Genomic DNA, 14120 nt, shown 5'->3' with positions numbered 1-14120 from the left:
CAGTGGCCAGTGGGGTGTAAGGTAAACTTGTCCAATGTCCAGTAGGGTGTAAGGTAAACTTGTCCAATGTCCAGTAGGGTGTAAGGTAAACTTGTCCAATGTCCAGTAGGGTGTAAGGTAACTTGTCCAGTGGCCAGTGGGGTGTAAGGTAAACTTGTCCAATGGCCAGTGGGGTGTAAGGTAAACTTGTCCAGTGGCCAGTAGGGTGTAAGGTAAACTTGTCCAGTGGCCAGTAGGGTGTAAGGTAACTTGTCCAGTGGCCAGTGGGGTGTAAGGTAAACTTGTCCAGTGGCCAGTGGGGTGTAAGGTAAACTTGTCCAGTGGCCAGTGGGGTGTAAGGTAAACTTGTCCAGTGGCCAGTGGGGTGTAAGGTAAACTTGTCCAGTGGCCAGTGGGGTGTAAGGTAACTTGTCCAGTGTCCAGTAGGGTGTCCTGTGTCTGGTACAGTGTATAGTGTCCAGTGGCCAGTGGGGTGTAAGGTAACTTGTCCAGTGTCCAGTAGGGTGTCCTGTGTCTGGTACAGTGTATAGTGTCCAATGTCCAGTGGGTAAGGTAACTTGTCCAGTGGCCAGTGGGGTGTAAGGTAAACTTGTCCAATGTCCAGTAGGGTGTCCTGTGTCTGGTACAGTGTATAGTGTCCAATGTCCAGTGGGGTGTAAGGTAACTTGTCCAGTGGCCAGTGGGGTGTAAGGTAAACTTGTCCAATGTCCAGTAGGGTGTAAGGTAAACTTGTCCAATGTCCAGTAGGGTGTCCTGTGTCTGGTACAGTGTATAGTGTCCAATGTCCAGTGGGGTGTAAGGTAACTTGTCCAGTGGCCAGTGGGGTGTAAGGTAAACTTGTCCAATGTCCAGTAGGGTGTCCTGTGTCTGGTACAGTATATAGTGTCCAATGTCCAGTGGGGTGTAAGGTAACTTGTCCAGTGGCCAGTGGGGTGTAAGGTAAACTTGTCCAATGTCCAGTAGGGTATTGGATTAATGCTACATTAGAAAATATTAAAGGTGAATCGTCCGCACTGTTTCCAACCATTGTACCTTTACTTCTATTTTCTACTGTATCAATAATCACACACCCTACACCCTATCTCATCTATTCCTAGATTTAACATATTAGATAACAATTCATCATCACTAAATACAAACCTTTCTCTCTGATTGTTACTAAATCTTGAGTTGGCATATTTAATTAAATAGTGGTATTATCTGAATGTAAGAACACATTACTTGTAAGATTCCCAAAATATCTAACATAATAAAACTTGAAGTAGATATGTTTTTGATATTATTTTTTCTGCTACAGTATGAAACTTGAGAAGTATTCATAAGATATGTTTTAATATTCTCGATGTTTTTGTCCTGCTCTTCAACAATTCTCTCCACTCTCTTAAAAAGCTAGCAACCTACGACAGTATGAAACTTGATAAGTGTAGATATGTTTTGATATTCATGATGATAAACAATGATTTTTCATGCTTGTTAATTGGTTTATTGCCTCATTAATATGTTCTATAAGAATGAACACACTGTGCTTACCTGGCGATAATAGATAATTTCAAAATATTTATCACAAATCATTCAAAATGTGTTTAAATTTGATGTTTTCTTAAAGGAATACCAGAATTTAAACTGAGATTTTCCTACTTGACCATTAAGAGAATACCGCATAATGTATTCATCTTTGGACCCACCTGGTCCCATAAATATACAACAGAATTCCTCCATAGTCTGATTAATATTTCATATTATGCTGGGATTCTGTTGTATATTTATGGGACCAGGTCAAATCTCATCCTGTCTCATCAAACATAGACTGTCTCATCACACATACATTGTCTCATCACACGCAGAATGCACCATCACACATACATTGTCTCATCACACATACATTGTCTCATCACACATACATCGTCTCATCACACAAAGAATGCACCATCACACATAGACTGTCTCATCACACATACATTGTCTCATCACAGATACATTGTCTCATCACACATAGACTGTCTCATCACACATACATTGTCTCATCACACATACATTGTCTCATCACACATAGACTGTGTCTCATCACACATATATTGTCTCATCACGTGCAGAATACACCATCACACATGGTCACACGCAGAATGTCTCCTCACACATTACTCGTCACATCAATAACTGTACATTAATCAATAAAAGATGTTACGTGTGACATTTAGCAAACATCACAAAAAACACTTTCCATGTCAAACGCAATGGAGCTTTACACTCTACTGTGGATACATGATACAGCAGGTCTTTTGATCAGACAAAATACATATATAAAATCACTGAGGGGAGGATGAATTCCATAAATGTTTCTATTTGACTTGCCTCATTAAAATAGTGCACTGCATCAACAAGAAAAATGTATATTAAAACCAGCTTCTACCTTCTCATCTTAACAATGTCAAGCTATTACAAACTTCATCTTCACAATGTCAAGCTATTACAAACTTCATCTTCACAATGTCAAGCTATTACAAACTTTATCTTCACAATGTCAAGATATTACAAACTTTATCTTCACAATGTCAAGATATTACAAACCTTATCTTCACAATGTCAAGCTATTACCAACTTTGTCTTCACAATGTCAAGCTATTACAAACTTTATCTTCACAATGTCAAGCTATTACAAATTTTATCTTCACAATGTCAAGCTATTACAAACTTTATCTTCACAATGTCAAGCTGTTACAAACTTTGTCTTCACAATGTCAAGCTATTACAAACTTTATCTTCACAATGTCAAGCTATTACAAACTTTGTCTTCACAATGTCAAGCTATTACAAACTTTATCTTCACAATGTCAATCTATTACAAACTTCATCTTCACAATGTCAAGCTATTACAAACTTTATCTTCACAATGTCAAGTTATTACAAACTTAGTCTTATACCTTGACTGCTATAAGCACCTATCCTATCACAATATGCAGCTATTTAATTGGATTATAAGCCTGTGAATACAGCCAGTCAGAGCCCTTGACAGAAAGACTTCAACAATTTTGCTGTCTGTGTAAAGCTGTGATTGACTAAATGCCTCATTTACATCTTCCGACAAGAATACAAGACTAGTAGCTATTGCAGTCAAGGTATAAGATGAATTTCGTAATAGCTTGACATTGTGAAGATGTGATACAAGACTAGTGGCTATTGCAGTCAAGGTATAAGACGAATTTAGCTTGACACTGTGAAAAAGCTCTCTATCTGTTACATTAAAATACATTTCTGATACATAAAGGTAGGTGACTTGCCTTCATTAGTAGTTAAATCATTCAGATTTCATCATTAACAGATATACTTGACTTACTTCATTAAAATATCACAAAAATCAGCCTGTAGCCTCATAAAAATATCTTTCAGTTTGATAAACATTAATAACTGGAAAAAAACTTGCCTCAATTAAAAAAAAGATAAAAATCCAACTAATATGTATGATGTATAGTTAAATATGTATCAACCACACCATCTTCTAACTTCATCAAAAAAAAAAGTAATTAATGGACACTGCTTCAGTGAACTTCATTTGACCTAATGTGAACTCTCTAAATGATAGCTTGTAAATCTTTTAGATAAATTAACTACTTATATCTTAATATCAGCTGAAATGAAATGAAATGAGTTTTATGTCCTACTTTTCTGCACCATGTTGGTTAATGAAGACAGGAAATACAGGCAGTGTACATTGAGGAAATTTTGCCAGGTTTAATTGTAACTGTAAAATTTTAACTAACGTATACATAGTAACAACATGTTTTATTGTTTTTCTATTGCTCTATGACCTAGGCCAGTGCTTCCAGTGACACAAGACATTCTGTTTATTTCAGATTAAAAACTGGCCGTTAATAAAATGTTTTTCTGATTGTATTGATGGTGTAATAAGTCAGAGGTTAGTGTGGTCTCTTGTTAAGTTTGATTGGTGAGAGACAGGGAATAAAAACTAGGAAATTTTATCAGTGTAAAATGATTGTCAGTCTTCTTCCTTCCTTGACAGAAGACAGATTAATATTTTTTATTTTCTCTATAAATTGTAAATAAGAATGATTATATTCTGTAAAATCACACGCAGTTTTATAAAAACATTTCTTAAAGAGATTGTAAAGAGAATTTTGACCCATGGGTTGAATGTTAGACAGAACCATGTCATCTTGAAGAAGGCTATGGATCTAAGTCTGACCCATGTAAAATAAAGAGTCTATGTTTGTCTCCATGGGTTGAATGTTACACAGGACCATGGTCACCTTGAAGAAGGCTATGGATCTAAGTCTGACCCATGTAAAATAAACTGTCTATGTTTGTCTCCTGGGTTGAATGTTAGACAGGACCATGTCACCTTGGTGTATTGGATCTAAGTCTGACCCATGTAAAATAAACTGTCTATGTTTGTCTCCTGGGTTGAATGTTAGACAAGACCATGTCACCTTGGTGTATTGGATCTAAGTCTGACCCATGTAAAATAAACTGTCTATGTTTGTCTCCTGGGTTGAATGTTAGACAGGACCATGGTCACCTTGGTGTATTGGATCTAATTCTGACCCATGTAAAATAAACTGTCTATGTTTGTCTCCATGGGTTGAATGTTACACAGGACCATGTCACCTTGGTGTATTGGATCTAATTCTAGCCCATGTAAAATAAAGAGTCTATGTTTGTCTCCTGGGTTGAATGTTAGACAGGACCATGTCACCTTGGTGTATTGGATCTAATTCTGACCCATGTAAAATAAACTGTCTATGTTTGTCTCCATGGGTTGAATGTTACACAGGACCATGGTCACCTTGGTGTATTGGATCTAATTCTAGCCCATGTAAAATAAAGAGTCTATGTTTGTCTCCTGGGTTGAATGTTAGACAGGACCATGTCACCTTGGTGTATTGGATCTAATTCTGTCCCATGTAAAATAAAGAGTCTATGTTTGTCTCCTGGGTTGAATGTTAGACAGGACCATGGTCACCTTGGTGTATTGGATCTAATTCTAGCCCATGTAAAATAAAGAGTCTATGTTAGTCTCCTGGGTTGAATGTTAGACAGGACCATGGTCACCTTGGTGTATTGGATCTAATTCTAGCCCATGTAAAATAAAGAGTCTATGTTTGTCTCCTGGGTTGAATGTTAGACAGGACCATGGTCACCTTGGTGTATTGGATCTAATTCTAGCCCATGTAAAATAAAGAGTCTATGTTTGTCTCCTGGGTTGAATGTTAGACAGGACCATGGTCACCTTGGTGTATTGGATCTAATTCTAGCCCATGTAAAATAAAGAGTCTATGTTTGTCTCCTGGGTTGAATGTTAGACAGGACCATGTCACCTTGGTGTATTGGATCTAATTCTAGCCCATGTAAAATAAAGAGTCTATGTTTGTCTCCTGGGTTGAATGTTAGACAGGACCATGGTCACCTTGGTGTAATTCTGACCTATATAAATGAAAGAGTCTATTATTATTATTATTGTAAAGAGGTTTTCTGAATTTTTTTCATGAATCAAGTTCATTTGATGCCTTTGTTTCAAATATTTCAATTTTCAGGCAGATGTCTGTGGTTCCTTTTATCACAGACATGTTAACAATAGATGAGGTCACTGTCATCAAAGCTGTTAATTAAAGTAATGACATAAAACACTTACTTTTAATGGAATCGCAGGAACAGACATCTGACTGAAAATTGGAATGGTGTAAATTGATGCTATCAGTGTCCCCAATGCACATATAAATTTTAGAATATCTCTTTAAAATCTCTTTAACTTCAAGCAGGGATTAGACTGTTTCAACTGTCATGTTCTTCATATACAAACACGAATAATCCCTTCTTTATTTCTATTATATAATCTGTTTTAGATTTCAGAGATTGATAAAGCGTCAGAACCAGCTGTTGTTCTCAAATGATATTTGCATTGATATTACTTGCAAGTAGATATTAATGGTTTATATTTTACCTGAAAATTACATATATGATACATATTGATCCTGTCACACTGCATATTGTACATGGTGTGCACATTCAATATTCCTTGACATAGAAATCAGATCAGAGCTGAGTGGTGCCAACCTGGACAGTTGGCCCTTCACCCCCCATTAAGTCAGTCTGCCCCCTATTTGTACCCTCAGGGCCACCTGTTTCAGAGCACTTTAAAAGTGTGGTGTATGATGTAGAAAATATGAGAACTTTAAACAGCAATTAATTATTTCAAACTTCCTTGATAAATGTCAGAATTATCTCTCCTGATTGTCCACTGCATGATGTAGCCATTAGATTAGTCAAGTATAAAAAGTACATTTAATATGATAGTAAAATATGGTTATTTTATTATGATATGGAAGTGGAATATATGATGGGGTTTAAAACGGGATGAAATTGATTGAAAAGTGTTTTATAGCGTCTGTGGTACAGTTTGTACCCTTTAGCCTTTCTACGAATGGATCAATGAATTATTATATCTATTAAAGGAAAGATTTGATTATAGTTTTCTGAATGGAAATAGAGATTTTTCTCTCTCTGAGAGTCCGCAACGCCCGCCCATTAACTACTAGGTTTAGTTTATATAATCGATGCTATATGTTTACCACTATGACTAGGTCCAGTACAATTTCAGACAGTGCTCAATAAAACTTTTCATTATGAAATACTTACTCTCTTATGATTGATATAGGCCTACTGTCGGGTGTGGTGCCAGGTAGGGGATGCTTACTCTTTTAGACACCTGATATCACTTTTCATTATGAAATACTTACTCTCTTATGATTGATATAGGCCTACAGTCAGGTGTGGTGCCAGACAGGGTATGCTTACTCTTCTAGACACCTGACACAACTTTTCATTATGAAATACTTACTCACTTATGATTGATATAGGCCTACAGTCAGGTGTGGCACCAGACAGGGTATGCTTACTCTTCTAGACACCTGATACCACTTTTCATTATGAAATACTTACTCTCTTATGATTGATATAGGCCTACAGTCAGGTGTGGCACCAGACAGGGTATTCTTACTCTTCTAGACACCTGATACCACTTTTCATTATGAAATACTTACTCTCTTATGATTGATATAGGCCTACAGTCAGGTGTGGCACCAGACAGGGTATGCTTACTCTTCTAGACACCTTCATTATGAAATACTTACTCTCTTATGATTGATATACCTCCTCATATGAAAGTTCATTAGATACTACTAATGTTTAACCAGTATTCAGGTTTTGTTTTGCTCTTGGTTTATTCAGTGTCTGCTGTCAGAGATCGTCTGATTTTGAAAGAAAGTTGTTTCTGTAAAACTTTAGCAATGTCACTATTGATATTGACTATCGAATAATTTTACTCAGGAGACCGTTGGCGTCAGACAATCTTGATGTAATTTCTAAATAATTATTACCCAACAAATCTTGTAGATATCCTAAATCTGCAAAGATTTCGTGTAGAAAATGTCTAAGAATCAACTAGTAGCTATAAATTTGACTCTAGAGACAGACAGACGGAACTACAATCACAATGTTAATTGTGTATAACTATTACACAACAAATGTTGAAGTTATTGTCAATCTACGATGACTCCCTGTTGATTTCATGTTATTGTCACAGACGTCAGTGTAATAAGAAAATTGGAAATGGAAAAATGAGACGTTTGTAAAAGTTGTCATTATTGCTTTGATATCTCCCTCTGTGGTTTCATCATATATATATCACTAGTCTGGGTACATCATTGTACACTGCGTGGTGTTGTCTGTCTTCATTAGTCCTTTATTGATATCTAAGATATTTATATACGCCATCATTTAATATATAATTTGGCTAATGTTTGCATCATTGTACACTGCAGGCTGTCTTCATTAGTCCTTTCATGATATCTAAAATATCAATATACTCCATCATTCAATATATTATTTGGCTAATGTTTGCTTCATTGTACACTGCATGGTGTTGTCTGTTATCATTAGCCTTTTTTTGATACTTCAAAAATCAATATACTACATCGTGTAATATATTATACTAGTTCAATGGCTAGTATTTCCCTCATTGTACACTGCATGGTGTTGCCTGTTCATTGTTGGTGTTGGTGTTCATTAATAACAATTTAATATCTAAACAATCACTCAGTTATCTTTGCCTGTCCTCGTTAGCGAATTCTGATGCTATTAAGTTAAAAAGTAAAAATCCATTAGCCTACTGTCATGTATGATTGTATATCCTGCTGATTGGATATCTAGTCTGTGATAATTACTAGTGACAGGGGTCAGCCTGAAACATCACTGATTGACTGTGTTTCTATCTCTGATAATTATTATTAACAGTAATTGGCAAAAAAATTACAAACTCCATTTCAGATAGGAGTTATTAGTGATATTTCATTCTAAAATACAAAGATCTATATGACTTTAATCAGTGAACTTTAAAGAGCTGAGATGATGAATAAAAACTTTAGAAAAGAAAGCCATTGGGAGGTTAGTTATGATAGATAGCACCAGTTCTCTTGACAACTCAATTGACCAGGAATGACAAGAAACTTCCAGAAATTCAGGAATTAACAGTTTTAGGTCATGTCCCACATTTTTACCATCAATTTAGTTTCAGCTGAAAGGGACAAAGTCTTTTAAAAATTTGCTTTACCAGTTGATAGAGCACTATATCAGCTATCTTGTATAGTCATCTAAATATTTACTTTACCAGTTGATAGAGCTCAATTTCAGCTATCTGTATAGTCATCTAAATATTTACTTTACCAGTTGATAGAGCACTATATCAGCTATCTTGTATAGTCATCTAAATATTTACTTTACCAGTTGATAGAGCTCAATTACAGCTATCTTGTATAGTCATCTAAATATTTACTTTACCAGTTGATAGAGCTCAATATCAGCTATCTTGTATAGTCATCTAAATATTTACTTTACCAGTTGATAGAGCTCAATTTCAGCTATCTGTATAGTCATCTAAATATTTACTTTACCAGTTGATAGAGCACTATATCAGCTATCTTGTATAGTCATCTAAATATTTACTTTACCAGTTGATAGAGCTCAATTACAGCTATCTATATAGTCATCTAAATATTTACTATACCAGTTGATAGAGCACTATATCAGCTATCTGTATAGTCATCTAAATATTTACTTTACCAGTTGATAGAGCACTATATCAGCTATCTTGTATAGTCATCTAAATATTTACTTTACCAGTTGATAGAGCTCAATTACAGCTATCTATATAGTCATCTAAATATTTACTATACCAGCTGATAGAGCTTAATTTCAGCTATCTGTATAGTCATCTAAATATTGACTTTACCAGCTGATAGAGCTCAATTTCAGTTATCTGTATAGTCATCTAAATATTGACTTCACCAGCTGATAGAGCTCAATTTCAGCTATATATATAGTCATCTAAATATTTACTTTACCAGCAGATAGAGCTCAATTTCAGCTATCTGTATAGTCATCTAAATATGAACTTTACCAGCTGATAGAGCTCAATTTCAGCTATCTATATAGTCATCTAAATATTTGCTTTACCAGCTGATAGAGCTCAATTTCAGCTATCTGTATAGTCATCTAAATATTAACTTTACCAGCTGATAGAAAGTCAGCTGTTTGTCTAATTATTGGATTTACCAGCTGATAGAACTAAGTCAAGTGAATATTTAGATGACTAAATCTTTCTAAATTCTATCTGCTAGTAAGGCAATAATTAGAGGACTAAATAACTTCAAATCATTTGACAGAATGATTGATTCTGATCAGATTCCTATAGATGTGAAAGGTCACATTATGAATAGATAGGTCAGAGGTCAATCAGTGCCAGTAGAACTAATATCAGATTATTATATTAATTATACAATTTGAATCAGTCCCAGGACTAGACAGCTAACAGATCACCCTTCACTGGTCTTAGTTAAAGTGATAGTTAAGAGGTTTTTGTTTAAACTTTTTATGAACTTTTTGCATCAATTTATCTTGAAATTTCACTAAAACTCTGCGTTTATAACTTAACTCTTGGTTGTGTTTCAATGTGTTTGATCAATAGGTTATATTCTAGAGTGTGGTCCACTAATAGCATCAATTTGCACAGTGTAACAGTCATACGCCTGTGGTTCCTGCAAATATACTAAACCAGGGTTATATTTGAATATGTGTGATCATTAGGTTAGATTCTAGCTAGAGAGTGGTACATTGTTGTATTATTGTCTGTTATAGAAACACCAGACATCACCTAACTCTGGGTTATATTCTAGAGAGTGGTACACTGTTGTACTATTGTCTGTTTATAGAAACACCAGACATCACCTAACTCTGGAGACTGGTTCACTGTTGTACTATTGCCTGTTTTAAAAAACCACCAGACATCACCTAACTCTGGAGAGTGGTACATTGTTGTACTATTGTCTGTTTATGGAAACACAAGACATCACCTAAGTCTGGGTTAGATTCTAGAGGGTGATTTTCATTTGTATTAATGTCAGTTTATGGATTAATTCCTCCAATTGCTTCCAATGACTATTGTGATGAGTCTGCAGCAGTATTCTCTGTATATTTTATTTCCAATTTAGGAGATCATAAAGACTTGCTTGCAAGAAGAGGAATAATATTGTCCAGTATTTTATATCTAACTTTCAGTGATCTTAAAACACATTTAAAATTTAGGTAATATTATCTAGAACTTTTAATCATTTTTATAGACTCATTATATTATATTATACTACATCTGATGATGACAGTGTAAATTGTTGAAACATTGTGTACAATAAAACCCAGGAGTAGCATACCATATAAACTGATGATGACAATGTAAATTGTTGAAACGTTGTGTACAATAATTTCAGGAGTAGTATACCATATAAACTGATGATGACAATGTAAATTGTTGAAACGTTGTTGAGTATAATAAAAGCTAGTTTTCTGTTATACAATGTTATATAACTGGTATTTGTTATATGATGAATCAACAGGAGAACTGTTTGTGCATATTTCCTATATACTGGTCAAATTGCCAGAACAATGTATGCTAAGGGATTATTGAATTACGTTCCAATTATGTGGAGAAATTGAAGACCAAAATAACCAGTTTTACTGAAGCCATTTGGTATTTTATTTTATTCAGAAAGCAGTTTGTACAATCTTTGAGTATTAAATTTTCTTGCATTAATAATAGGTGCTCTAAAAGAGTGATCATGCCCTTGCTTATGATTGACGTCGGCCACATTTCCTTAAAGACTAACCTCATAGGATGTTAACTTAAAATAAAATGAAATGAATGGAGTTTTACGTCCTACTTTTCTGCACCATGTGGGCTAATGAAGACAGGCAACACAGGCTGGGTGCAATGAGAGAAATTTAGCAAGGACAGCGACATTAGCCTGCTTTCTTTTGATTTTCAACTGTCGAGGGATCTTAAACGTGCACAGCCTGTATCATACAAAACTTTGGGTAGTTAACTAAATAGTGTTTGAAAAAGTAGAGAGTTTGTCAGAGTAAAGCCATGAATGTTAATACAATAGAGAGTTTGTCAGAGTAAAGCCATGAATGTTAATACAATAGAGAGTTTGTCAGAGTAAAGCCATGAATGTTAATACAATAGAGAGTTGTCAGAGTAAAGCCATGAATGTTAATACAATAGAGAGTTTGTCAGAGTAAAGCCATGAATGTTAATACAATAGAGAGTTTGTCAGAGTAAAGCCATGAATGTTAATACAATAGAGAGTTTGTCAGAGTAAAGCCATGAATGTTAATACAATAGAGAGTTGTCAGAGTGGGGTGTAAAACGCGATGTAATTCAGGAGAAGATTTTATAGTTAAGTGTCAAGTGGTTGGATAAACAATAATTGATTGAAATTTATTGATTTCTCATTAATCTTCATCAAAACCTTAATCCTTTAAGGTATATCTTCACATTGGTGGTGTGAGCACCTCGGCTCCCTTTCTGATTTAAGAGGGCACTAGACATAGTTGGGGGTCAGTGGGGACGTCCCCCTGACAAATTTTATTATCTAGGAAGGCGGAGAATACATTTAACATTATTTTGACCATTAAAGAAGAATTATTTTTCATTTTTTCTGGCCTTAGGGGTGAAGGGGGTGAAAGGAGGAAGGGCATGCACCATGCCACCCTCCCCTTAATATTCCATTATATTAATAACACGATTTTTATATTTCATTTCAGATGAACCTGGCACTTGAGTTTCATTCTGACAGATGTTACTGGTTAATAACACGTGAAAACATGTCAGCAGTACCATTCATTCAACAAGAATCAGGTCAAATGGGGGGTTGAAGGCATGCAATAGCACCTGGGTAAAGAACTTAATGATATGAATCTTAAAACATGGAGAGGGAGGGTGGTATTAATTTGACTGTATCCCTTCAACTGTACCCCCTTTAAATCATCCCCCTGTCACCATTCCCCATTAACGGTTCCCCTTTCACCATTTCCCTTCCCATAAACTGTCCTGAACAATCAAACCATGGAATAATTGCTGTGTGCCAGAGATAGCGCTGATTTATAGAGATAAACAATAGAATTAAGAAGGAGAAGATTGATTTCGTGTACATTGGTGTGATTTATTACTTCATGATGCCCAACTTTAAACAAAATACAACCATTTATAGTTCAATCTTGATCATCAAGACATCTCTTGTTCAAAATGGCATATAAATTGAGTCTGGATGAAAGAAAATACTTATTATATGAATTATAATTGATATATGAGAGTTGAAAACAATGGCTCATCATAGATTAATGATCTTAAAGATACTTAGAATTTATTTTCATCAACAATGTTTGCTGCTTGATTAGTTTTTATTACCCCATTGTCTTCAGGAATGACCTTCGACCTTCGCATCTAATCAGGCCCGTGACCGCGGGGGCAAGAGGAAGGGGCTATGCCGAAGAAATGATTGCCCCCATTCCATTTCTACAACTAAACACCAAACCAGTCTTAATTGCTTGGAGGGGCAAGAAATATGTTCGGAGGGGCAAAGGTGTATGGTGTTTATCTCTGACTAATGAACAGGCCAGCTATAGGGGGTAAAGCTCTATTGCCTAGGTTAGAATATATTACTTGCCTCCAGACATCAAGTCTGGCAACAGGCCTGCATCTCATTTTCTTCATGTTACTAATTTTTTTTGTTAATTTTTCAGGTAGATTAGAGAGCAAAGAGAAGGCGACAAGTTTCAAAGTTGGCAGAAAACAAGGTATTGCCATAGTGAAAGTATCCCTGTGGGTTAAAACCACTTACAACTAAAGAATACAGGCAATCAGAGCCACATCAGGTGGGGAGTGGGGGAGTGGGGAGTGGGCGGTGGGTTGAGTAGAGGCCACAGTATTGTCAAGAGGGGGACACAAATTGAAACTTTCAAACAGAAGGTAAAATAAGTGTTGGATACAAAGTTGCTTTTGATTCCCAAGTAACATGATCAGAAATTTGGGAGGAAGGGTGGGCGATGGTGAAGGGGGTGGGGGACACACTTCATGGCTTAAACCCCCATGGCTTTTAAATGGCCTACAGTAAAGTTCCTCTGGCGCTCTGTAACAGAAGCTTTACGGAAACTGCCAAGGATTGCCGGCCGAATGGGGCGTAGTCTCTGAATACCATTGTGAAGATGGTAATTACACGGTAATGACAAGTTTGTCTGTTGTAAAGAAGTTGTTACGGAACCAGTGAAAGACACGGGTCGATTTTTGTCGCATGTCAACCGTAGAGGGAATCAATAGTGTAGCTTATTTTCTTCAACTATCGTGTCATTTATCTTCGATCTGACGTCAATAACATTCGATCTGTCACGAGCAGATGGTTTTTTTATTTGATGTGATTGAAATACAACTAGGGATATTTTTGTCAAGATCTTTTGAGATCATCTTGGAAGTTGTCTTGGCAAAAGATTCGTTACAATTGCTTTATTGATATAAAGATCGTTTATCAGTAAGATGTTTCAAAATACAATGTTATTTATGAGAGTTTAAGGCCTAGGGTGGTGTTGATGGGTTCTGCCCCCTTCCTCACAAATTTCTGATCATATTACTTGGAATCAAACTCAATTATAATTTGTATCCATCATATATTTATATCCTGATAAATAATCAATACGCATAGGTTTCGTTTAAGTTCTGTGCC

General features: G+C 35.7%; 1 protein-coding gene across 1 annotated transcript; it reads right to left on the bottom strand.

Moving 5' to 3' along the window:
- Positions 1–596: 596 nt before the first annotated feature.
- On the bottom strand, positions 597–941 carry LOTGIDRAFT_57086 (hypothetical protein; the record flags this gene model as incomplete). The annotated part of the gene is made up of 1 exon (XM_009054438.1): positions 597–941. A coding segment is annotated over one exon (345 nt), but the record flags the coding sequence as incomplete, so codon positions are not given.
- Between the last annotated feature and the right edge of the window lie 13179 nt (positions 942–14120).

This window comes from Lottia gigantea (genome assembly GCF_000327385.1).
Source record: "Lottia gigantea unplaced genomic scaffold LOTGIsca_218, whole genome shotgun sequence".
Taxonomy (NCBI): Eukaryota; Metazoa; Mollusca; class Gastropoda; family Lottiidae; genus Lottia; species Lottia gigantea.
The sequence above is the reverse complement of the archived record's forward strand: the minus strand, read 5'-3'. Positions and strand labels throughout refer to the sequence as shown.